General features: G+C 52.7%; 1 protein-coding gene across 1 annotated transcript in view; it reads left to right on the top strand.

Annotated features, from left to right (window-relative positions):
- Nucleotides 1–22944, top strand: part of LOC144950151 (uncharacterized) — a 50303-nt gene that overhangs the window by 6000 nt on the left and 21359 nt on the right. Inside the window, exons 3-6 of the mRNA XM_078880213.1 lie at nt 6605–6697; nt 7368–7567; nt 8674–9323; nt 13303–21809. Coding sequence (XP_078736339.1) covers nt 6605–6697; nt 7368–7567; nt 8674–9323; nt 13303–21809 — 9450 coding nt within the window. The remainder of the gene's footprint in view (nt 1–6604; nt 6698–7367; nt 7568–8673; nt 9324–13302; nt 21810–22944) is intronic.

Below are 22944 nucleotides of genomic sequence, written 5' to 3'. Positions count from 1 at the left end.
CCCCTATAGATGAGTCCCATATACAACAGCGACACTCCCCATCCCCTATAGAGGAGTCCCATATACAACAGCGACCCCCCCCATCCCCTATAGATGAGTCCCATATACAACAGCGACACTCCCCATCCCCTATAGATGAGTCCCATATACAACAGCGACCCCCCCCATCCCCTATAGATGAGTCCCATATACAACAGCGACACCCCCCATCCCCTATAGATGAGTCCCATATACAACAGCGACACTCCCCACCCCCTATAGATGAGTCCCATATACAACAGTGACACTCCCCATCCCCTATAGATGAGTCCCATATACAACAGCGACACCCCCCATCCCCTATAGATGAGTCCCATATACAACAGTGACACTCCCCGTCCCCTATAGATGAGTCCCATATACAACAGCGACACCCCCCATCCCCTATAGATGAGTCCCATATACAACAGCGACACTCCCCATCCCCTATAGATGAGTCCCATATACAACAGCGACACCCCCCATCCCCTATAGATGAGTCCCATATACAACAGCGACACCCCCCATCCCCTATAGATGAGTCTCATATACAACAGCGACACTCCCCATCCCCTATAGATGAGTCCCATATACAACAGCGACACCCCCCATCCCCTATAGATGAGTCCTATATACAACAGCGACACTCCCCATCCCCTATAGATGAGTCCCATATTCAACAGCGACACTCCCCATCCCCTATAGATGAGTCCCATATACAACAGCGACACTCCCCACCCCCTATAGATGAGTCCCATATACAACAGCGACACTCCCCATCCCCTATAGATGAGTCCCATATACAACAGCGACACTCCCCACCCCCTATAGATGAGTCCCATATACAACAGCGACACTCCACACCCCCTATAGATGAGTCCCATATACAACAGTGACACTCCCCACCCCCTATAGATGAGTCCCATATACAACAGTGACACTCCCCATCCCCTATAGATGAGTCCCATATACAACAGCGACACTTCCCACCCCCTATAGATGAGTCCCATATACAACAGCGACACTCCCCATCCCCTATAGATGACTCCCATATACAACAGCGACACTCCCCATCCCCTATAGATGACTCCCATATACAACAGCGACACTCCCCATCCCCTATAGATGAGTCCCATATACAACAGCGACACCCCCCATCCCCTATAGATGAGTCCCATATACAACAGCGACACTCCCCATCCCCCATAGATGAGTCCCATATACAACAGCGACACCCCCCATCCCCTATAGATGAGTCCCATATACAACAGGACACTCCCCATCCCCTATAGATGAGTCCCATATACAACAGCGACCCCCCCCATCCCCTATAGATGAGTCCCATATACAACAGCGACACCCCCCATCCCCTATAGATGAGTCCCATATACAACAGCGACACTCCCCACCCCCTATAGATGAGTCCCATATACAACAGTGACACTCCCCATCCCCTATAGATGAGTCCCATATACAACAGCGACACCCCCCATCCCCTATAGATGAGTCCCATATACAACAGTGACACTCCCCGTCCCCTATAGATGAGTCCCATATACAACAGCGACACCCCCCATCCCCTATAGATGAGTCCCATATACAACAGCGACACTCCCCATCCCCTATAGATGAGTCCCATATACAACAGCGACACCCCCCATCCCCTATAGATGAGTCCCATATACAACAGCGACACCCCCCATCCCCTATAGATGAGTCTCATATACAACAGCGACACTCCCCATCCCCTATAGATGAGTCCCATATACAACAGCGACACCCCCCATCCCCTATAGATGAGTCCTATATACAACAGCGACACTCCCCATCCCCTATAGATGAGTCCCATATTCAACAGCGACACTCCCCATCCCCTATAGATGAGTCCCATATACAACAGCGACACTCCCCACCCCCTATAGATGAGTCCCATATACAACAGCGACACTCCCCATCCCCTATAGATGAGTCCCATATACAACAGCGACACTCCCCACCCCCTATAGATGAGTCCCATATACAACAGCGACACTCCACACCCCCTATAGATGAGTCCCATATACAACAGTGACACTCCCCACCCCCTATAGATGAGTCCCATATACAACAGTGACACTCCCCATCCCCTATAGATGAGTCCCATATACAACAGCGACACTTCCCACCCCCTATAGATGAGTCCCATATACAACAGCGACACTCCCCATCCCCTATAGATGACTCCCATATACAACAGCGACACTCCCCATCCCCTATAGATGACTCCCATATACAACAGCGACACTCCCCATCCCCTATAGATGAGTCCCATATACAACAGCGACACCCCCCATCCCCTATAGATGAGTCCCATATACAACAGCGACACTCCCCATCCCCCATAGATGAGTCCCATATACAACAGCGACACCCCCCATCCCCTATAGATGAGTCCCATATACAACAGGACACTCCCCATTCCCTATAGATGAGTCCCATATACAACAGTGACACTCCCCATCCCCTATAGATGAGTCCCATATACAACAGTGACACTCCCCATCCCCTATAGATGACTCCCATATACAACAGCGACACTCCCCACCCCCTATAGATGACTCCCATATACAACAGTGACACTCCCCATCCCCTATAGATGACTCCCATATACAACAGTGACACTCCCCATCCCCTATAGATGACTCCCATATACAACAGTGACACTCCCCATCCCCTCTAGATGAGTCCCATATACAACAGCGACACTCCCCATCCCCTATAGATGAGTCCCATATACAACAGCGACACTCCCCACCCCCTATAGATGAGTCCCATATACAACAGCGACACTCCCCATCCCCTATAGATGAGTCCCATATACAACAGCGACACTCCCCACCCCCTATAGATGAGTCCCATATACAACAGCGACACTCCCCACCCCCTATAGATGAGTCCCATATACAACAGCGACACTCCCCACCCCCTATAGATGACTCCCATATACAACAGCGACACTCCCCACCCCCTATAGATGAGTCCCATATACAACAGCGACACTCCCCATCCCCTATAGATGAGTCCCATATACAACAGCGACACTCCCCATCCCCTATAGATGAGTCCCATATACAACAGCGACACTCCCCACCCCCTATAGATGAGTCCCATATACAACAGCGACACTCCCCATCCCCTATAGATGAGTCCCATATACAACAGTGACACTCCCCATCCCCTATAGATGACTCCCATATACAACAGCGACACTCCCCACCCCCTATAGATGACTCCCATATACAACAGCGACACTCCCCATCCCCTATAGATGACTCCCATATACAACAGTGACACTCCCCATCCCCTATAGATGACTCCCATATACAACAGTGACACTCCCCATCCGCTATAGATGACTCCCATATACAACAGTGACACTCCCCATCCCCTCTAGATGAGTCCCATATACAACAGCGACACTCCCCATCCCCTATAGATGACTCCCATATACAACAGTGACACTCCCCATCCCCTCTAGATGAGTCCCATATACAACAGCGACACTCCCCATCCCCTATAGATGAGTCCCATATACAACAGCGACACTCCCCACCCCCTATAGATGAGTCCCATATACAACAGCGACACTCCCCACCCCCTATAGATGAGTCCCATATACAACAGCGACACTCCCCACCCCCTATAGATGACTCCCATATACAACAGCGACACTCCCCATCCCCTATAGATGAGTCCCATATACAACAGCGACACTCCCCACCCCCTATAGATGACTCCCATATACAACAGCGACACTCCCCACCCCCTATAGATGACTCCCATATACAACAGTGACACTCCCCATCCCCTATAGATGACTCCCATATACAACAGTGACACTCCCCATCCGCTATAGATGACTCCCATATACAACAGTGACACTCCCCATCCCCTCTAGATGAGTCCCATATACAACAGCGACACTCCCCATCCCCTATAGATGACTCCCATATACAACAGTGACACTCCCCATCCCCTCTAGATGAGTCCCATATACAACAGCGACACTCCCCATCCCCTATAGATGAGTCCCATATACAACAGCGACACTCCCCACCCCCTATAGATGAGTCCCATATACAACAGCGACACTCCCCACCCCCTATAGATGAGTCCCATATACAACAGCGACACTCCCCACCCCCTATAGATGACTCCCATATACAACAGCGACACTCCCCATCCCCTATAGATGAGTCCCATATACAACAGCGACACTCCCCACCCCCTATAGATGACTCCCATATACAACAGCGACACTCCCCACCCCCTATAGATGACTCCCATATACAACAGTGACACTCCCCATCCCCTATAGATGACTCCCATATACAACAGTGACACTCCCCATCCGCTATAGATGACTCCCATATACAACAGTGACACTCCCCATCCCCTCTAGATGAGTCCCATATACAACAGCGACACTCCCCATCCCCTATAGATGAGTCCCATATACAACAGCGACACTCCCCACCTTCTATAGATGAGTCCCATATACAACAGCGACACTCCCCATCCCCTATAGATGAGTCCCATATACAACAGCGACACTCCCCACCCCCTATAGATGACTCCCATATACAACAGCGACACTCCCCATCCCCTATAGATGAGTCCCATATACAACAGTGACACTCCCCATCCCCTATAGATGACTCCCATATACAACAGCGACACTCCCCACCCCCTATAGATGACTCCCATATACAACAGCGACACTCCCCACCCCCTATAGATGACTCCCATATACAACAGTGACACTCCCCATCCCCTATAGATGACTCCCATATACAACAGTGACACTCCCCATCCCCTATAGATGACTCCCATATACAACAGTGACACTCCCCATCCCCTCTAGATGAGTCCCATATACAACAGCGACACTCCCCATCCCCTATAGATGAGTCCCATATACAACAGCGACACTCCCCACCCCCTATAGATGAGTCCCATATACAACAGCGACACTCCCCATCCCCTATAGATGAGTCCCATATACAACAGCGACACTCCCCACCCCCTATAGATGAGTCCCATATACAACAGCGACACTCCCCATCCCCTATAGATGAGTCCCATATACAACAGCGACACTCCCCATCCCCTATAGATGAGTCCCATATACAACAGCGACACTCCCCACCCCCTATAGATGAGTCCCATATACAACAGCGACACTCCCCATCCCCTATAGATGACTCCCATATACAACAGCGACACTCCCCATCCCCTATAGATGACTCCCATATACAACAGCGACACTCCCCACCCCCTATAGATGAGTCCCATATACAACAGCGACACTCCCCATCCCCTATAGATGAGTCCCATATACAACAGTGACACTCCCCATCCCCTATAGATGACTCCCATATACAACAGCGACACTCCCCACCCCCTATAGATGACTCCCATATACAACAGCGACACTCCCCACCCCCTATAGATGACTCCCATATACAACAGTGACACTCCCCATCCCCTATAGATGAGTCCCATATACAACAGTGACACCCCCCATCCCCTATAGATGAGCCCCATATACAACAGTGACACTCCCCACCCCCTATAGATGAGTCCCATATACAACAGTGACACTCCCCATCCCCTATAGATGAGTCCCATATACAACAGTGACACTCCCCACCCCCTATAGATGAGTCCCATATACAACAGCGACACTCCCCATCCCCTATAGATGAGTCCCATATACAACAGTGACACTCCCCATCCCCTATAGATGAGTCCCATGTACAACAGTGACACTCCCCGTCCCCTATAGATGAGTCTCATATACAATGGTGATACTCCCCATCCCCTATAGATGAGTCCCATATACAACAGCAACACTCCCCATCCCCTATAGATGAGTCCCATATACAACAGTGACACTCCCCACCCCTTTAGATGAGTCCCATATACAACAGGGACACTCCCCACCCCCTATAGATGAGTCCCATATACAACAGCGACACTCCCCACCCCTATAGATGAGTCCCATATACAACAGTGACACTCCCCATCCCGTATAGATGAGTCCCATATACAACAGCGACACCCCCCATCCCCTATAGATGAGTCCCATATACAACAACGACACTCCCCACCCCCTATAGATGAGTCCCATATACAACAGTGACACTCCCCATCCCCTATAGATGAGTCCCATATACAACAGCGACACTCTCATCCCCTATAGATGAGTCCCATATACAACAGCGGCACTCCCCATCCCCTATAGATGAGTCCCATATACAACAGCGACACCCCCCATCCCCTATAGATGAGTCCCATATACAACAGCGAGACTCCCCATCCCCTATAGATGAGTCCCATATACAACAGCGACACCCCCCATCCCCTATAGATGAGTCCCATATACAACAGCGAGACTCCCCATCCCCTATAGATGAGTCCCATATACAACAGTGACACTCCCCATCCCCTATAGATGAGTCTCATATACAACAGCGAGACTCCCCGCCTCACTATAGAGGACCAAACAAATCTCCACAGACGCTTCTTTTTTTGATCGTTACAGATTTGCCAAGATCACAACCTGACGTGGGCCTGGGAGCTGGAAACTCTGGGCTACCCCAAGCTCAACCCCAGCTACAAGCTCGTCATCCTCAAGGTGCCCGGATCCACTCCTCATCTGTCTTCCCATCACGTTGATCGCCCCGCTCACTCGCTCGCTCGCCCATTGGCGAGATGTTGACTACCACGCCTGGCGTGCAGGAGGTCGTGGGTTCCATCCCGAGCCTGACGCCTGCTGCTGTGTTTTCAGAGTTTTCTTTTCTCTCTCCCCGCGGTCGCGTGGATTTCACATCTCGCCACCGTGGTTGCCCACACAGCAGTGATTATCGCCCCTTGCCGGCAGACTAACGCACAGAGACAGCTGCCACCGGGGGAGCCCCTCGGCTAGGCCACACACATCAGCGATCATTGCCCCCTACCGGCAGACTAACGCACAGAGACAGCTGCCACTGGGGAGCCCCTAGGCTAGGCCTTACACAGCAGCGATCATCGCCCCCTCCCCCATACCAACAAACTAATGCACAGAGACAGCTGCCACTGGGGAGCCCCTAGGCTAGGCCTCACACAGCAGCTATCATCGCCCCCTGCCGACAGACTCAGGGCCCCAGGTCACTGCTTGCAAAATGAGACTCCTCTCCTGGTCCCCTTAATTTCTCACCAGGTCATACGGGATCATCCTGACGCTTGAGCTCACTCACTCACTCGCCACTCACCACTCCTCCTCTCCCCCCCCCCCCCCCGCTTGCCGCCCACCTCGTCCGAGGCAGCACCTGTGCGAGAGCCAGTTTGACGACAACGTCAAGTTCAAGAACGTGGTGAACGAGGAGGATGAGGACGCGATGAGGCTGCAGCCCATCGGGCGCGACCGCGACGGCCTCGCCTACTGGCTGCAGCTCGACGACGACTTCAACGTGCGCCTCTACACGGAGGAGCAGGATGACGAGGCCTCCTGGAGACTCGTCTCCCGGTGAGTGGGTGGGTTGGCGGGTGGGTGGGTGAGTGATTGGGTGAGTGAGTGGGTGGGCGACGACTTCAACGTGCGCCTCTACACGGAGGAGCAGGATGACGAGGCCTCCTGGAGACTTGTCTCCCGGTGAGTGGGTGGGTTGGCGTGTGGGTGGGTGAGTGAGTGGGTGAGTGAGTGGGTGGGTGAGTGGGTGGGTGAGTGGGTGGGCGACGACTTCAACGTGCGCCTCTACACGGAGGAGCAGGATGACGAGGCCTCCTGGAGACTCGTCTCCCGGTGAGTGGGTGGGTTGGCGGGTGGGTGGGTGAGTGAGTGGGTGAGTGAGTGGGTGGGCGACGACTTCAACGTGCGCCTCTACACGGAGGAGCAGGATGACGAGGCCTCCTGGAGACTCGTCTCCCGGTGAGTGGGTGGGTTGGCGGGTGGGTGGGTGAGTGAGTGGGTGAGTGAGTGGGTGGGTGGGCGACGACTTCAACGTGCGCCTCTACACGGAGGAGCAGGATGACGAGGCCTCCTGGAGACTTGTCTCCCGGTGAGTGGGTGGGTTGGCGGGTGGGTGGGTGAGTGAGTGGGTGAGTGAGTGGGTGGGTGAGTGGGTGGGTGGGTGAGTGGGTGGGCGACGACTTCAACGTGCGCCTCTACACGGAGGAGCAGGATGACGAGGCCTCTTGGAGACTCGTGGGTGGGTGAGCGGGTGGGTGAGCGGGTGGGTGAGCAGGTCGGTGGGTCAGTGGGTGAGTGCGTGGATCAGTGAGTCAGTGGGTGAGTAGGTGGGTCATTGGGTGAGTGGGTGGGTCAGTGGGTGAGTGGGTGGGTGGGTCAGTGGGAAGGGTTAGTGGGTGAGTGGGTGGGTGAGTGGATGAGCGACGACTTCAAAGTGCGCCTTTACACGGAGGAGCAGGATGACGAGGCCTCCTGGAGACTCATCTTCCGGTGAGTGAGTGGGTAAATGAGTTGTTGGGTGGGTGAGTGAATAACTCAGCGGGTGAGTCAGTGGATGAGTGAGTGGGTGAGTGAATGGATGAGTGAGTGAGTGAGTGCATGAGCGGGTGAGTGAGCGAACGAATAGGAGAGCAAGGTGAGTCTATCACTCCCACCCCTACCAGGGACCGCGGTCAACTGGCCGAGGTGGTGCAGCTGCTCAAGGCTCAGGTGGAGGTGGACGACAGAGGCTGCGGCGAATCCGGCGACAGCCCCCTCGCCGCGCCCGGCCAGGAGGCCTCGGCATCCTTGTCCGGCTCGGCCGGATCCGGATCGCCGTGCGCCGAGGATCCGGCGAGCGCGGAGACCGCCGACTCAGAGCGGCGGCGGCGGCAGCAATCGCAGACGGACGCAGAGACGCCCGTCACAGATGCGTGTGGACAGAAAGCCGAGGTTGATCGTTCGCACGAGCAACCCTGCTCCCCAGACGACGATCGCCTGGTGAAGGAGCAGCAGCAGCAGGAGGATCAGCAGCAACAGAGGCAAGAGAAGCAAGAGAATCGACAGCAGCAGCAAGAGAATCAAGAGAATCTGCAGCAGCAGCAACAGAAGCAAGAGAATCAGCAGCTGCACGATTCGTCTCAAGAGCAGAGGCAAGGGGCCATCGAGAGGCTTTGCGGAGTCCAGGGGGCCGCTGGCCGGGGGGTTGGAGGTGGCGAGGTGGTGAAGGCCGAGCCAGGGGACGAGCGGCACTGTGGAGAGTCCCCGCAGGAGCCAGCGGCTCTCTCCGGGAAGGCGGAAGAGGGCGCGGCGGCGGCGACGAAGAAGGAATCAGGTTCGAGTTGTGGGGGAGTTGTTCATGTTTTTCAATAGACGTGTACATGCGTGTACGGTTGACGAACTCGGGCCCAAAAGGCCCCAAACGTCTTGACGGCCATTGCCAAACCGCACTTGCATCTCGGGTTGTAATTTATTCGAGTGATCTTCTTGGTTCTTTCGGTAAAGTCACGTAGAAGGGAAATAATAAAATAGTAAAAATAAAACGTAATAAAATACAATTCTCACGACTTTTCGGCCACAACGCAAGCAGCCGTCCTCAGGTGAAGAACAGATCTGTCGGAAAGACAGCGTCTGAATGGGCACCACCAGGCTTGGCAGTGTATATTTAAGCTGGGTTGGAGGGGGGAAGGGGTGCCTTGACAAAGGAATTTGCATATCAAGCGGAATTTTGCATATTTATGGAAAATGCAGATATGGGATTAGTCACTACTTGTGGAATGCGTAGGAGGTGGGGGGGGTTTCAAAGTCATATTATGCCGGTGCATTATGCAGTATGCAGGATTAGCAGCATCAAAGGGAGGGAGTAGGGTTAGCAGTAATAGAGGGAAGGAATTTTAATAGTAAGGAGCTACAGCAGCTTGCGTTGTGGCCGAAACGTCGTGAGAATTATTTTATTATGTTTTATTTTTATTATTTTATTATTTCCCTTCTACGTGACTTTACCGAAAGAACCAAGAAGATGAATCCCTGCAGTCACGAAAGCTTCAAATCGAAATGTAATATTTTATGTTTTATTTTTATTATTTTATTATTTCCCTTCTACGTGACTTTACCGAAAGAACCAAGAAGATGAATCCCTGCAGTCACGGAAGCTTTAAATCGAAATTTATTCGAGTGACTTTGTGTATTTATTCGTTTATTTTGCCAGGTGAGACCTACTGAGCTATGCAGCTCTTTTTCAAAAGTGACCCGGCCACCACAAATGATTGCCTCTCTGAACCAGGTGGCTTTTCATCACGTGGATGCTTACAGCAGCCCAAATGCTGTAAACGTGTGGTGATGTTGATTCTAGATGTACAACAGGCTTCAGGGTCAGGATCTAACCCATGACCTGTATACCAGGCGAGGTAGTTAACAGCCCTTCGAGATAGCTGCATAGAGAACCACAGACTTGCCCAGAGACCCATTCATTCACCCTTTCCCGTTCCGAGATATCTTAAAGTTGCAGGGTGGGTGTCCCGTTCACCGCTGAATCTCGGAACTCGTAAGCATTAATTATACTTGGAGAGGTGTGGCGCTGTTGTTTTTAAAGACATTGTTACCGCAGATAACCATAGCGACAAGATCGCCGCCACTCTACGATAATTCTAGATTTGAAGCTTTCGCGACTGCAAGGATTCATACTCTTAGGTTTTTCCGGTAAAGTCACGTAGGTAAAAAAATGTAACAATAAAATAAAATAATAATAAATGAAAATAACTCAATTAAATCGCGACGTTTCGGAGGCAACATGGTTTTCTTTTCACTTGATACAGTAAATTTAGCTGTGACGGTCCCACCTGAAGACGGAGACTTGTGTTGCCTCCGAAACGTCGTGATTTAATTGAGTTATTTTCATTGATCATTTCTTTATTATTATTAAATATTTTTCACTCTACGATAGCCAGAGCCAAACTGTGCCACACGCCCTGCCGCATGGCCTTGTAGGAGCCTTGGTACCGATTAAGTTATTTTATTTTAGTTTTTCTTCCAGCTCTGTTCCGACGACGTACATCATCCGAATTGGAAAGGCTTAATAGAGATCCACAGACTCGCAGGGAGACCCATTGATTTACAGAGTTGTAATTAAACGGCTTCACAGGTGTAGCCAGTTAATTACATCAGCCCTCTCGCCAAAGACTACACGAAACAAACTTGACATTTACATTTGGTTCTGCACCCAATTTGGCTAAAATCCATCTCTGAGAATAACAAATAAAATGCGGTTTGACTGTCATGCAACAAACATTACTCTCACGTGGCAGAGCGAGTGGGATTGTGCCGCCCTCTACTGTGTGTGTGGACCAGTGACAATGTGTGGACCAGAGTGTCACTTGCAGAAGAAGGGATCTCAGATGTAGATCTGTGATATCCACTTATGTGGGCCATTTTGTTTGGACCAGAGTGTCACTCGAAGAAGAAGTGGATCTCAGAGGTAGATCTGTGATATCCGCTTCTGTGGGCCATTCTGTCTGGACCAGTGCAACTTGTAGAAGAAGTGGATCTCAGAGGTAACTCTTTGATATCCGTTTCTATGGGCCATTCTGTCTGGACCAGAGTGTCACTCGAAGAAAAAGGAATCTCAGTGGTAGATCTGTGATATCCACTTCCGTGGGTTCCATTTTCTAACACAGAGGAGTTTCGTGCAGGTCCTGTGAGATTTCGTGTCACTGGTCCATAAAATGGGGATAACTATTTATTAAAACCTCAGTTCATGACATAACGGGGGAGCAGCAACAACAGTTAATATTTGGTAGCGATGACATTTTTAAAGATTATTATAATTATTATGCTTGTTTACCCAGGGTGGCGGGAATGTAATTTTTGCTACAGCTGTCGTATAACACAGGGTGATCCGAAAAATAAGAATAGGTTTTACCCTTATTGGCAATATAACAGGAGGTGTTAAAATGTTCACACACCAAATAGATACCTTTTGAAAGGAATCAAGTCTGCATTAATCACGCGTACTTGTGGTGAACATGCAAACAAACATTTTAACACGTAAGCTCTGATAATATATTCATTGACTTTAAAACTGATTGGTCTACATCGGAGACAGCCTTCTTTATGGCCTAGTCTCATCACCAGTGTCACATTAGAGAGCGCCAAAAGGCGACCAGTACAAAGACAATGCACGTATCAGAGCATTTATAGCTCGGGATGAGCAACTATATCATGAGATACCTTTTCACTAGCGGGAAGTACCCGGCGTTGCCCAGTTAAAAAACATATTTCAAAACCTACTCTTACAAATCTAACAGCAGTGCATACTGTGATGGTATCTGCTATGATTACAGCAGTGCATACCGACTGTGGTGGTACCTGCTATCACTACAGTAGTACATGCTGACTATAGCAGCATTTATCGACACAAAGTACTCACCTGACAGAGTGACGTGGTGAGGCCTAGTCCCGTGCAGAGTCTCCGGCCTCGCCTAGATTGTCCAGCCGGCCGAGGTGGCACCTTGGCAGGCTGGGGCTGGGCTGCTACCCCCCCCCCCCCCAGCCACGATCTCCCCTGCCGCTCTGCAGTAATATCTACGGCCTATAGTGGTAGCATCTAGCGACTGTTTCGTAGTAATAACTGCACGCATCGGGGTGTAGGGGACATCACACAGTGAAGAATTAACGTCAGCGTTTAGTGTATATTTATAGCATTTTTAACGTGAAAGAAAATGTCCCCCTCACTCCCACCGAAGGCGTACGACTTGGCATGGGCCGTCCCCCCCACTAAAGGCGCGTGAGTTGGTATGGTCGTGCGCCTGTCAGAAATAAATAAAAGTAAAGCGCACAAAAAACGCACTAAATAGCTAATTAAACAAATTTATAGTTGACAGATGTGAAAAAGGAATTGCACTTGCTCACCGCGGGGCTTATGGCTTGGTTTACTAGGTTTGTTTTTTTCATTCGTTCGTACCTGCTGATGATTGCTTGTGTTGCAATCGAAACGTCATATTCTATTATTTAATTTATTTATTTTCTTCGTGACTTTACCGAAAGAACCAAAAAGTAATTCATGCAGTCACGAAAGCTCCAAATCAAGTTTAAAAAAGATAGTTTATTTCCATGTTCACTACAAGTACTGTGTGTGGTTAATGCATACTTGATTCCTTGCAAAAGGTCTCGTCTATTTGGTGTATTAACATCTTACAGGGTGATACAACGCTCACATCGGGATGCCCCATAGCACAGTTGGATTGAGTTTAAACAGCGGCAGCAACGACAGAAACTATTAATTCTCTCCTCCCTTTGCTAACGATGAAACGTTTCAGGTGACGACCGAGCGCATCTCCCCGACCTCGTGGAGGCGAGCAAGGCCGCTCCGGTCGCCGTCAAACTCGAAGCTGCCGTCGCCGAAAGTGACGAACACGACGAGAAATTCCACGCCGACGTCACTGGCGCGACGAGGCCGGAGAACGACGACAGCGGCGTCGGCGTCAAAAGCGAGCGGCAGCAGCGCGAGGAGAAGCAGGCGAAGTTGCCAATGAAGAAACGCGAGCTGAAGATGTCTCAACGGTACTCGGCGGTGGCGTCGGCGGCGGAGGCGGAGACAACGGCGGGTCCGGCCCGGCCCTGGGAGGCCGGGGCCAAGTGCCAGGATCGTCCCGGCACCCACCGCCACCACCACCGCCACCAGAAATGGGAGTCGAACTCAGAACGCCCGACGTGTAAAGCTGAGAGTGAGGGGGACGCCACCGTGAAGCCGGAAGTCACGTTAAGTTCGCCGGTCCGCGAGGCCGGGCCGAGGCTGGGCTTTAAGCGGGAGGCGCCGTCAGACGCAGGCGCGGTTGTTAAGGAGGAAACCGGCGCGGAGGAGTCTCCTGCAAAGGATTGTGGGGAAACGGCGGCTCGGCATTGTGAGAATGCGGAGCGCGGCGACGCAACGGCGCCGAGAGAGTCGGAGCCTCGTGGAGGCGGCCGGGTGGAGTGGATCGGCGCGGACAGGAAGGGCGGCGAGAGGATTGGCCTGTTGCCCACTCCTAAAAGCGGCGGTGAGCGGGAGGAGGAGGGCGATCGCAGTGGTGGACGGAGCGGACGAGGAGAAGCCGGTAATAATGACGCAGCGACTGAGGCAGCCCCGCTCGGTAATCTGCACACCGAGCCGATCTCCTCGCGCCACGGCGTTGATGATGACGACGATGACGACGTCGATGGCGGCGACGACGGCGATGACGACGATGAGGGATACGCTAGGGGGTTGGCCGATGCCGTCTCGGACGAGCGCAAGCAAGATACTGCGATGGAGGCGGACCGTGTGAAGTCGCGGGACGCGGACCTGGCCCGCTGCGCCGATGAGACGCAGGCGGTGGCCGCCAGAGCTGGGGCCCCGTATCCACTCCTCCCTCACCACCATCACCACCACCACCGTCACTCTCACCAGCGTCACCACCACTCTCACCAGCAGCAGCATCAGCAGCAGCGCCAGGGCGTCATCGTAGCCAATGTGTACATGAGGGAGGCCGCCCCTCCTCCAACGGAGGCAGGGGGCGGCGCTGATGCGGGCGAGCATCCCTCTGGAACCTCGGAGGACACGGCCGTTCTCACGTCGTCACGGCAGGAGGTGGTGGACTGTGGCGGCACCGCCGCTTCCGCTGTTGCCGCCATCGCCACGAGCAAGGAGGCGAGCAGAGCGCAGGCGAATGGCGCGGCGGTATCGACGAGGGCGGAGAAACCGAGGGGCGAGGGGCACCAGGGCAATAAGGAAAGGGGAGAGGCGCCAAGAAGGGAGCGGGAGAGAGGGACGGGCACCTCCTCGCTGGCGGCTCGAGACGGCGGTGGAGAACCGGACGCGGGTGCCGCGGGCGTCGTCGCGGGCGCTGTCGGAGCCGTAGAAGAGGAGCGGCAGGAGCCGAAAGCTAAGAAGCACCGGCCGATGCCGCAAACGACAACGAAAACACCAAAAGAGGAAACTCGGCCGAGCGCCGCCAACGCAGCCCGCAAGGGTTCCGTGAAGCCAGCGGAAGCGACGTCTGGCGCGGCACGACTGGAGGAGCACGCGAGCGACCGCGGCAACACGGAGGGCGAACCGGCGAGAGGATCAACGGCAGCTGCTGCTGCTGCTGGCGACACCGATCATGTGGTTGGGGCTCGTCACTGTCCGGATTTAGGTCCTGGGTCTGGCCCAGATGTAAGACCAGGGTCCGGTCCGGATTCACGTCCCGAGTCTGGCCTGGATTTGGGTCCTAAGTCTGGTCCAGACGTAAGACCTGGGTCTGGTCCAGATTCGGCTTCTGGTCCTGGTCCACATTCAGGCGCCGGGTCCAGTCCAGGTGGCGAGGCTGGTCCGTTAACGTGCCGTGAACCGGTTTGGGATGACGGCATCGGGGGCGCAGCGGAAGATGGTGGGGAGCGCACGGAAGTGAACTCTGCAGACCGCAGGGCGGTTGGCATGAGTGGCGCCGACGGTGGACGAGACGGGCACGGCAGTGTTGATAATTCTGCCGGAGTTGATGATGCTCATCCAGTCGGCGGTGGAGATGTCGCCATCGGCGATCCAGCAGCTGCGGGCGCGAGCAGTGCAACTATTGACCAAACCGACAGCGTCGCCAGTACCGGTGGCCGTCGGGCGAGGGGTGGAGCAGACGATCGTGCCGGAGACTGCGATGAACCCACCGGCGACCAGGTCGGAGCTCGAGGTAAAGCGTCGGGCCGCACGGGCGGTGACGCGGTTGGGACTGGGCGACCTCTGGCTGGAGCCCAAACCCCCCCCGTTGCTCAACGTGTCCATCCCGTTGCTGGAGGTGGACACGCTGCTGATGGTGATGGTGGCGGCATCAGTGGTGGTGGTGTTGCCCGTGGAACCTCTACCGCTGCCGACGACGGAGGCGATCGTCGAGCCGTAGCTGGAGCCGGGGCTGACGATGGTTGGAAGGCGTCCGGTGGTCAGGGGAGGAGTGGGATTGGCGGCGGCGTTGTTTCTGCTGGCGCTGAGAAATATGGGAATGAAGCCGAGGAAGCCCTTGGCGTTGATCCAGATAGAGGAGGAAAAGGAGGTGGTGATGGTGGTGGTGAACGGGCTGGAGATAGAGATGGTGCTGCTGCTGACGATGGTCAGACTGATAATGGAAATGATGCCGATCAAAGCAGTGGTGGAGATGTTGGTGATGTTGATGTAGTCGAGGGTGGAGATGGTGAAGTCAAGAGTGGAGATGGTGGTGCTGATAAACTGGAGGGTGGAGATGTTGCCGGTGCGCATGAAGTCAAGGGTGGAGATGTTGGCGGAGCTCATGAACTCAAGAGGGGAGATGTTGCTGGTGTTGATGAAGTCAAGCGTGGAGATGATGAAATCATGAGTGGAGATGATGAAGGCAAGGGTGGAGAAGTTACTGGTGTTAATCGAGTCAAGGGTGGATATGTCGCTGGTGTTGATCATCTCAAGAAGGGAGATGTGACTGGCATTGATCAACTCAAGAAGGGAGACGTGGCTGGTGTTGATCAACTCAAGAAGGGAGATGTTGGTGTTGATCATCTCAAGAAGGGAGATGTGGCTGGTGTTGATCATCTCAAGAAGAGAGATGTTGGTGTTGATCATCTCAAGAAGGGAGACGTTGGTATTGATCATCTCAAGAAGAGAGATGTTGCTGGTGTTGATCAACTGAAGAAGGGAGATGTTGGTGTTGATCAACTCAAGAAGGGAGATGTGGCCGGTGTTGATCATCTCAAGAAGGGAGATGTGGCTGGTGTTGATCAACTCAAGAAGGGAGACGTTGGTGTTGATCAACTCAAGAAGGGAGACGTGGCTGGTGTTGGTCAACTCAAGAAGGGAGATGTTGGTGTTGATCAACTCAAGAAGAGAGACACGGCTAATGTTGATCAACTCAAGAAGGGAGACGTTGGTGTTGATCAACTCAAGAAGGGAGATGTGGCTGGTGTTGATCATCTCAAGAAGGGAGACGTTGGTGTTGATCATCTCAAGAAGGGAGATGTGACTGGCGTTGATCAACTCAAGAAAGGAGACGTGGCTGGTGTTGATCAACTCAAGAAGGGAGATGTGGCTGGTGTTGATCATCTCAAGAAGGGAGACGTTGGTGTTGATCATCTCAAGAAGGGAGATGTGGCTGGTGTTGATCATCTCAAGAAGAGAGATGTTGGTGTTGATCAGCTCAAGAAGGGAGATGTGGCTGGTGTTGATTATCTCAATAAGGGAGACGTTGGTGTTGATCATCTCAAGAAGAGAGATGTTGCTGGTGTCGAACAACTGAAGAAGGGAGATGTTGGTGTTGATCATCTCAAGAAGGGAGATGTTGGTGTTGATCAACTCAAGAAGGGAGATGTGTCTGGTGTTGATCATCTCAAGAAAGGAGACGTTGGTGTTGATCAACTCAAGAAGGGAGATGTGGCTGGTGTTGATCAACTCAAGAAAGGAGATGTTGGTGTTGATCATCTCAAGAAGGGAGACGTTGGTGTTGATCAACTCAAGAAGGGAGATGTGGCTGGTGTTGATCAACTGAAGAAGGGAGACGTTGGTGTTGATCATCTCAAGAAGAGAGACACGGCTGATGTTGATCACCTGAAAAAGGGAGATGTGTCTGGTGTTGATCAACTCAAAAAGAGAGATGTAGCTGGTGTTGATCAACTCAAGAAGGGAGATGTGGCTCATGTTGATCATCTCAAGAAGGGAGATGTGGCTGGTGTTGATCATCTCAAGAAGGGAGACGTTGGTGTTGATCATCTCAAGAAGGGAGGTGTGGCTGGTGTTGATCATCTCAAGAAGAGAGATGTTGGTGTTGATCAGCTCAAGAAGGGAGATGTTGATGTTGATCATCTCAAGAAGAAAGAGGTGTCTGGTGTTGATCAGCTCAGAAAGGGAGACGTTGGTGTTGATCATCTCAAGAAGAAAGAGGTGTCTGGTGTTGATCAGCTCAAGAAGGGAGACGTTGGTGTTGATCATCTCAAGAAGAGAGACACGGCTAATGTTGATCAACTCAAAAAGGGAGATGTGGCTGGTGTTGATCATCTCAAGAAGGGAGATGTTGGTGTTGATCAACTCAAGAAGGGAGATGTGGCTGATGTTGATCAACTCAAGAAGGGAGATGGGGCTGGTGTTGGTCATCTCAAGAAGGGAGATGTTGGTGTTGATCAACTCAAGAAGAGAGATGTGGCTGGTGTTGATCAACTAAAGAAGGGAGATGGGGCTGGTGTTGATAATCTCAAGAAGGAAGACGCGGCTGGTGATGATCAACTCGAGAAGGGAGATGTGACTGGTGGTGATCATCTCAAGAAGGGAGATGTTGGTGTTGATCAACTCAAGAAGGGAGACGTTGGTGTTGATCAACTCAAGAAGGGAGATGTTGGTGTTGATCAACTAAAAAAGGGAGATGTGACTGGTGGTGATCATCTCAAGAAGGGAGATGTGGCTGTTGTTGATCAACTCAAGAAGGGAGATGTGGCCGGTGTTGATCAACTCAAGAAGGGAGATGTTGGTGTTGATCATCTCAAGAAGGGAGATGTGACTGGTGGTGATCAACTCAAGAAGGGAGATGTGGCGGGTGTTGATCAACTCAAGGGATGTGTTGCTCATGTTGATCATCTCAAGAAGGGAAGTGTGGCTCATGTTGATCAACTCAAGAAGGGAGATGTTGGTGTTGATCAACTCAAGAAGGGAGATGTGGCTGGTGTTGATCAACTCAAGAAGGGAGATGTGGCTGGTGTTGATCAACTCAAGAAGGGAGATGTGGCTGGTGTTGATCAACTCAAGAAGGGAGACGTTGGTGTTGATCAACTCAAGAAGGGAGATGTGGCTGGTGTTGATCAACTCAAGAAGGGAGATGTGGCTAGCGTTGATCAACTCAAGAAGGGAGATGTTGCTGGTGTTGATCATCTCAAGAAGGGAGACGCGGCTGGTGTTGATCATCTCAAGAAGGGAGATGTTGGTGGTCATTTCAAGAAGGGAGATGTTGGTGTTGATCAGCTCAAGAAGGGAGATGTGGCTGGTGTTGATCAACTCAAGAAGGGAGATGTTGGTGTTGATCAACTCAAGAAGGGAGATGTTGGTGTTGATCATCTCAAGAAGAGAGATGCGGCTGGTGTTGATCAACTCAAGAAGGGAGATGTTGGTGTTGATCAACTCAAGAAGGGAGATGTTGGTGTTGATCAATTCCAGAAGGGAGACTCGACTGGTGTTGATCATCTCAAGAAGGGAGATGTGGCGGGTGTTGATCAACTCAAGAAGAGAGACGCGGCTGGTGTTGATCAACTCAAGAAGGGAGACGTTGGTGTTGATCATCTCAAGAAGGGAGATGTGGCTGGTGTTGATCAACTGAAGAAGGGAGATGTTGGTGTTGATCATCTCAAGAAGGGAGATGTGGCTGATGTTGATCAACTGAAGAAGGGAGATGTTGGTGTTGATCATCTCAAGAAGGGAGATGTTGCTGGTGTGGATCATCTCAAGAAGGGAGATGTTGCTGGTGTGGATCATCTCAAGAAGGGAGATGTTGCTGGCGTTGATCAACTCAAGAAGGGAGATGGGGCTGGTGTTGATAATCTCGAGAAGGGAGATGTTGGCGTTGATCAACTCAAGAAGGGAGATGTGACTGGTGTTGATCATCTCAAGAAGGGAGATGTGGCTGGTGTTGATCATCTCAAGAAGGGAGATGGGGCTGGTGTTGATAATCTCAAGAAGGGAGATGTTGGTGTTGATCAACTCAAGAAGGGAGATGTGGCGGGTGTTGATCAACTCAAGAAGGGAGATGTGGCGGGTGTTGGTCAACTCAAGAAGGGAGACGCGGCTGGTGTTGATCAACTCAAGAAGGGAGACATTGGTGTTGATCATCTCAAGAAGGGAGATGTGGCTGATGTTGATCAACTGAAGAAGGGAGATGTTGGTGTTGATCATCTCAAGAAGGGAGATGTGTCTGGTGGTGATCAACTCAAGAAGGGAGACGTTGGTGTTGATCATCTCAAGAAGGGAGATGTGGCCGATGTTGATCAACTGAAGAAGGGAGATGTTGGTGTTGATCATCTCAAGAAGGGAGATGTGTCTGGTGGTGATCAACTCAAGAAGGGAGACGTTGGTGTTGATCATCTCAAGAAGGGAGATGTGGCTGGTGTTGATCAACTGAAGAAGGGAGATGTTGGTGTTGATCATCTCAAGAAGGGAGATGTTGCTGGTGTGGATCATCTCAAGAAGGGACTTGTGACTGGCGTTGATCAACTCAAGAAGGGAGATGTGGCTGGTGTTGATCATCTCAAGAAGGGAGATGGGGCTGGTGTTGATAATCTCAAGAAGAGAGACGTTGCTGGTGTTGATCAACTCAAGAAGGGAGATGTTGCTGGTGATAATCAATGCAAGAAGGGAGATGTGGCTAGTGTGGAGCAACTCAAAGGTGGAGATTATGGTGGCATTCGTAAAGTCAAGGGTCGTGTTGACGAAATGAAAGGTGTTGACGAAGTTAAAGAACTAAAAAAGGGAATTGTTGCCACAGTTGATGAAGTCGAGGGTGGAGAAGACGATGTAATTATTGGTGGAGCCAAGAAGACAGCCGATTCCGTTGATGCTCAAACCGAGGGTGGAGATGGGGGCGGCGTCGTTGGAGACCAGGCTAACGGGAGAGATGGCAGAGGAGACGCCACCTCTTCTGTCAGCTCAGCACCCAACGTCGGCGGGGACGACGACGAAGATGATTCCCTCAACGTCGACGAGTCTTGCGATCACGAAGGAGACCGCGCTGGTGATGCTGCTGTTGCAGCCGCTCGTCGTGATGAGCTCGGTGTCGGTGGAGCTGGAGGTGAAGTTGTTGGTGGAGCCGATGGTGGCGATGGTGGTCGCGTTGACAGGATCCTTGCTGCTGATGGCACAGCTGACGGCAATGCTGCCGCTGATATTGGTGAGCACAATGCTGACGGAGCCCGCGGCCTACAAGGTGACAAATCTTCTGGCGCAGACGACAAACTGGACGAAGGGGCTTCGGAGGGCGAGGGGCACCCGGTCAAAATAGCCGATGGAGAAGGAGTAGAGCCAGCAGGACCGGGGGTTACGGGTCGGGAGTCACACCTGGACACAAACTTCCGAGTGCACGGCCAGGACGAGTCCTCGAAGGAACCCGCGAGCGAGAAGAAGAAGATTGTGAAGGAACGGTCAGAGGAGGACAAGGAGGAGAACCAGGAGGAGGAGCGGGAGGACTGCGGGAAATCAGCGGAGAGAGGAGGCCACTCCTCAAAGAACGACGGCAAAGACCCCGACGTCCGCCTCCCCCCGGAGGACCCCGAGGCCCAGCAGCGGACTGCCAACGAGCCGGCGCAGCCCGAGGCCGCCGAAGCGGCAGGAGATTCGGCTAAACCAGAATCGTCGGCAACGCCCGCGGACGCCGGCCGGCTCGAAACGGCGACGGAGACGACGCCGGGAGTCGGCGGCGAGGAGGAGGACACGGCGTCCGCGGGTCGCCAAATGGACGCCGGCGATTTGAGGCCTCCAGACTGCGACGCCGGCCGGGCGGCCGCCCCTGGCAGGGGCGGCGGAAAGAGGCGCGGCGGCCGCGGGAAGGCGAGGGTGGTGGAGAGGAGCAAGCTGCCGTCGGCCGGGCAGGAGAGCGAGCAGCGGGAGGGAGGAGAGGGCGGAGAAGAGGGGGAGGGAGGAGGGGAGCCGAGGTGGACTCTGCGGAGGTCGACGCGGATCTCGCGCCTGCCCCCGCCGAGCTACGACGAAGCGGGGGCGGCCGCAACATCGGCGGCATCGGAGGCGGCGGCGGCGAAAGAGATGAAGGGGAAACGCGGCCGGAGCGACGTGGCCGGGGACGTGGGGAGGTCGCAGGGGTCGAGGCAGGAGGCCGTCAAGCGCAAGGTGAGTGGGACTGGTGGCGGCGCCGGGCCACTTTTTTCTTTTTTCATTTGGATATTGTTGTTACGGTGCATGAGAGATTGGTGCCAGAAGCATGTGGCACTACTTGAGTCATATTGGCTGGCACAAGACAGAGGAAAGTGGAAACAACAAATGACGAAATGTGCATTGGACACCCATGGGTCGTGGTGATGGTGATATACTGCACTATACACTACTATGCACTACACTATACACTACACTACTATGATGTGCACTACTTGAGTCATATTGGCTGGCACAAGACAGAGAGGAACGCGGAAACAACAAATGGCAAAATATGCATTAAAAGGCTATCTGCCCATGGGTCGTGATGATGATATACTGCACTATACACTACGCTATACACTATAATATACATGACTATACACTACACGACTGATGTGCACTACTTGAGCATATTGGCACAAGACAGAGACTATAGTGGAAACAACAAAAGGAAAAATATGCATTGGACACCTACGAAGGGCTATCTGCCCATGGATCGTGATGATGATCACGTATCTATGTACGTGGTGAACTCGGCAACAACGAGCGGAGCGCCGGGCGGCTGGAACGCGGCGAGTTGGCACAGTCGAAGGCGCCCGTCGTGTATCGGCCAGTCATCTCATTCAGTCTACCCCATGGCACCTGGGTCTGTCCCGTTACCTCCACTCACACACCCTGCAGAACAGGGGGAAAACAAGCAAACGCCACACACCATACGAGGCAAGTGCTGTTAGCGAGTAGCACCCATTGAGACCGGCACAGCACACGAGGGGGGTGGGTGGCCAGCAGCACGCCCGGACGCCTTTGTCTCCCTCGTGGTGATGTTTCCACACAGCACCAGGTACCAGGACTCGTTCAGATAATTGTCACTGGCCGTGAGCGGGAATTGAACTCGGGTCACGAGGCTTGTAGCGCAGCACGCGAACCACTGCGCCGCCGCTCCCCATACACCACGAAACGAAGATCCCCCTGTAGCCTTACCGGACTGTAGGGGCAAGTGCTGTTAGCGAGTAGCACGTATGAAGGCCGCCATGTCACACAAAAGGCACAGCGATTGTCGTGATGTTGCTGCTTTGTATGCGCTTGATGACGACGGAGTTATTGCCTCTGA

This window comes from Lampetra fluviatilis, chromosome 56 (genome assembly GCF_964198595.1).
Source record: "Lampetra fluviatilis chromosome 56, kcLamFluv1.1, whole genome shotgun sequence".
Lineage (NCBI taxonomy): Eukaryota > Metazoa > Chordata > Hyperoartia > Petromyzontiformes > Petromyzontidae > Lampetra > Lampetra fluviatilis.
The sequence above is the reverse complement of the archived record's forward strand: the minus strand, read 5'-3'. Positions and strand labels throughout refer to the sequence as shown.